This window comes from Argentina silus, assembly GCF_951799395.1.
Source record: "Argentina silus genome assembly, chromosome: 9".
NCBI lineage: Eukaryota > Metazoa > Chordata > Actinopteri > Argentiniformes > Argentinidae > Argentina > Argentina silus.
The window spans coordinates 23,929,516-23,932,015 of record NC_139663.1 but is presented as its reverse complement, the minus strand read 5'-3'; the positions used below and the strand labels follow the sequence as shown (position 1 = coordinate 23,932,015).

Below are 2,500 nucleotides of genomic sequence, written 5' to 3'. Positions count from 1 at the left end.
GCTCTATAGTTCTATTGTAGAGTTCTATAGTAGAGTTCTATAGTTCTATAGTTCCATTGTAGAGTTCTGTAGTTCTATAGTTCTATAGTAGAGTTCTATAGTTCTATAGTTCTATTGTAGAGTTCTATAGTTCTATTGTTCTATTGTAGAGTTCTATAGTTCTATAGTTCTGTAGTTCTATAGAAAAGTTCAAATACTAAGGGCTAGAGTTAGGGTTAGTTAGGACTAGGGCTAGGGTTAGGGCTAAGGTTAGGGTTAGGATTAGTTAAGGCTAGAGTTAGGCCTAGGGTTAGGGCTAGAGTTAGTACTAGGGTTAGTTAGGGCTAGGGTTAGGGTTAGTGAGGACTAGGGTTAGGGCTAGGGTTAGGGCTAGGGTTAGTTAGGGCTAGGGTTAGGGTTAGTGAGGACTAGGGTTCGGGCTAGGGTTAGGGCTAGGGTTAGTTAGGGCTAGGGTTAGGGTTAGTGAGGACTAGGGTTAGGGCTAAGGTTAGGGTTAGGATTAGTTAAGGCTAGAGTTAGGCCTAGGGTTAGGGCTAGAGTTAGTACTAGGGTTAGTTAGGGCTAGGGTTAGGGTTAGTGAGGACTAGGGTTAGGGCTAGGGTCTTACTGTGGCTGCGGAGCAGGTAGTCGGGCTCCACCAGGACGTCTCTGCAGGGAGAGAACTCTGACACCTCGCCGGTCACATGATTCAACAGGAAACAGTTCCCCACCGGGGTGTTCTGAGACTCCTCCCCTTCCTTCACAACGTTCCAATGAAACAGAGGAGCACACGCCTGAGAGGGAGGGGGAGGGGTCAGACCAGGAGTGTGTGTGTGTGTGTGGTTGTGTGTGTGTGTGTGTGTGTGTGTGTGTGTGTGTGTGGTTGTGTGTGTGGTGCGTGTAGTATGTGTGTGTGTGTGTGTGTGTGTGTGTGTGTGTGTGTGTGTGTGTGTGTGCGTGCGTGTGTGTGTGTGTGTGTGTGTGTGTGTGTGTGTGTGTGTGTGTGTGTGTGTGTGTGTGTATGTTACAGTAGGTAGATGCTCACTAGGATGTGGTTGTGTGTAGAACGCACAGTCGCACCAAACCACTGGTAAGACTTAGAGGCCGTCTGATAGAGGTTAGAGTCTGTAAACCTCTCATCACCTAGACACACACACACACACACACACACACACACACAGACACACACACACACACACACACACAGACACACAGACACACACACACACACACACACACACACACACACACAGACACACACACACACACACACACACACACACACACACACACACACACACACACACACACACACACACACACAGACACACACACACCACAGTTTCATGAGAATACAGTTGCAATAACTCTCATCAACTAGAGACTAACACACACACACACACACACACACACACACACACACACACACACACACACACACACACACACACACGCACGCACACACACAGACTGGTGGAGGTTTTACCTTTGGGGTCAAAGTTGAGTGTGGTGCAACCCCCCCCAGCGGGGGTCCAGGGACAGGAGAACACCTGACCCCCCTCACACACACCTGGCTGGCTGCTGTTGGCCCGGGGTGCCCCCACCACCACACTGACCCTGCAACACACACACACACACACACACACACACACACACACACACACACACACACACACATACACACACACACACACACACACACACACACACACACACACACACACACACACACACCACACACACATATATACAAACACACACACACACACACACACACACACACACACACACACACAGACAGACACATACACACACACACACACACACACACACACACACACACACACACACACACACGCACACACACAGTCACCACACTAATAGTGTAATACAACACAGTTACGCACACACACACACACACACACACACACACACACACACACACACAGCCAGGCGACAGGGGTGAGGGGACTCACGTAGATTTGTTGTTCTGGTAGAAGTCTGCAGAGAAGCCAAAGTGGCTCCCCGGGGGTCCGGAGAACACACTGGGGGTCCGCAGCTCCAGGTTCAGACCCCGGACACACAGGGCAGAGCCAGCAGCACACACACACACACACACACCTCCTCCATCGCTACACATACACCACTCTGGACTCTCTCTGTTGATGCTCTGTCTCTCTCTCTCTCTCTCTCTCTCAGACAACCTCACGTCAAACCAAGCTGATGCCACCTCCCTGTCTTGTCTCTTCCTGTGTGACTTCCCGGCCCCCCGGCCCCGCCCCCCCCCGGCCCCCCGGCTGGCTGTCACAGATACTGAGCTGTGGTTGATGACTGCAGGATCCGGGGTGGGGGATGAGGAGGTGGGGTGTGGGGGGTGGGGGTCATGTCTGCCACATGACCAAATATAGGCACTGCCCTCGGACTGTTTCTCAACACGCACGCACGCACGCACGCACGCACGCACGCACGCACACACCACAACACACACACACACCACACACACCCACACACACACACACAC

The 2,500-nt window shown here is 51.8% G+C and overlaps 1 protein-coding gene across 1 annotated transcript in view; it reads right to left on the bottom strand.

Annotated features, from left to right (window-relative positions):
- itga2b (integrin, alpha 2b) overlaps positions 1 to 2,145 on the bottom strand; it is a 17,573-nt gene extending 15,428 nt beyond the window's left edge. Inside the window, exons 1-4 of the mRNA XM_083676681.1 lie at positions 1,956 to 2,145; positions 1,466 to 1,596; positions 1,025 to 1,122; positions 608 to 773 (exon numbers count right to left, since the gene is read on the bottom strand). Of these exons, the coding sequence (XP_083532807.1) occupies positions 608 to 773; positions 1,025 to 1,122; positions 1,466 to 1,596; positions 1,956 to 2,119 (559 nt within the window). The 5' untranslated portion in view covers positions 2,120 to 2,145. The remainder of the gene's footprint in view (positions 1 to 607; positions 774 to 1,024; positions 1,123 to 1,465; positions 1,597 to 1,955) is intronic.
- Between the last annotated feature and the right edge of the window lie 355 nt (positions 2,146 to 2,500).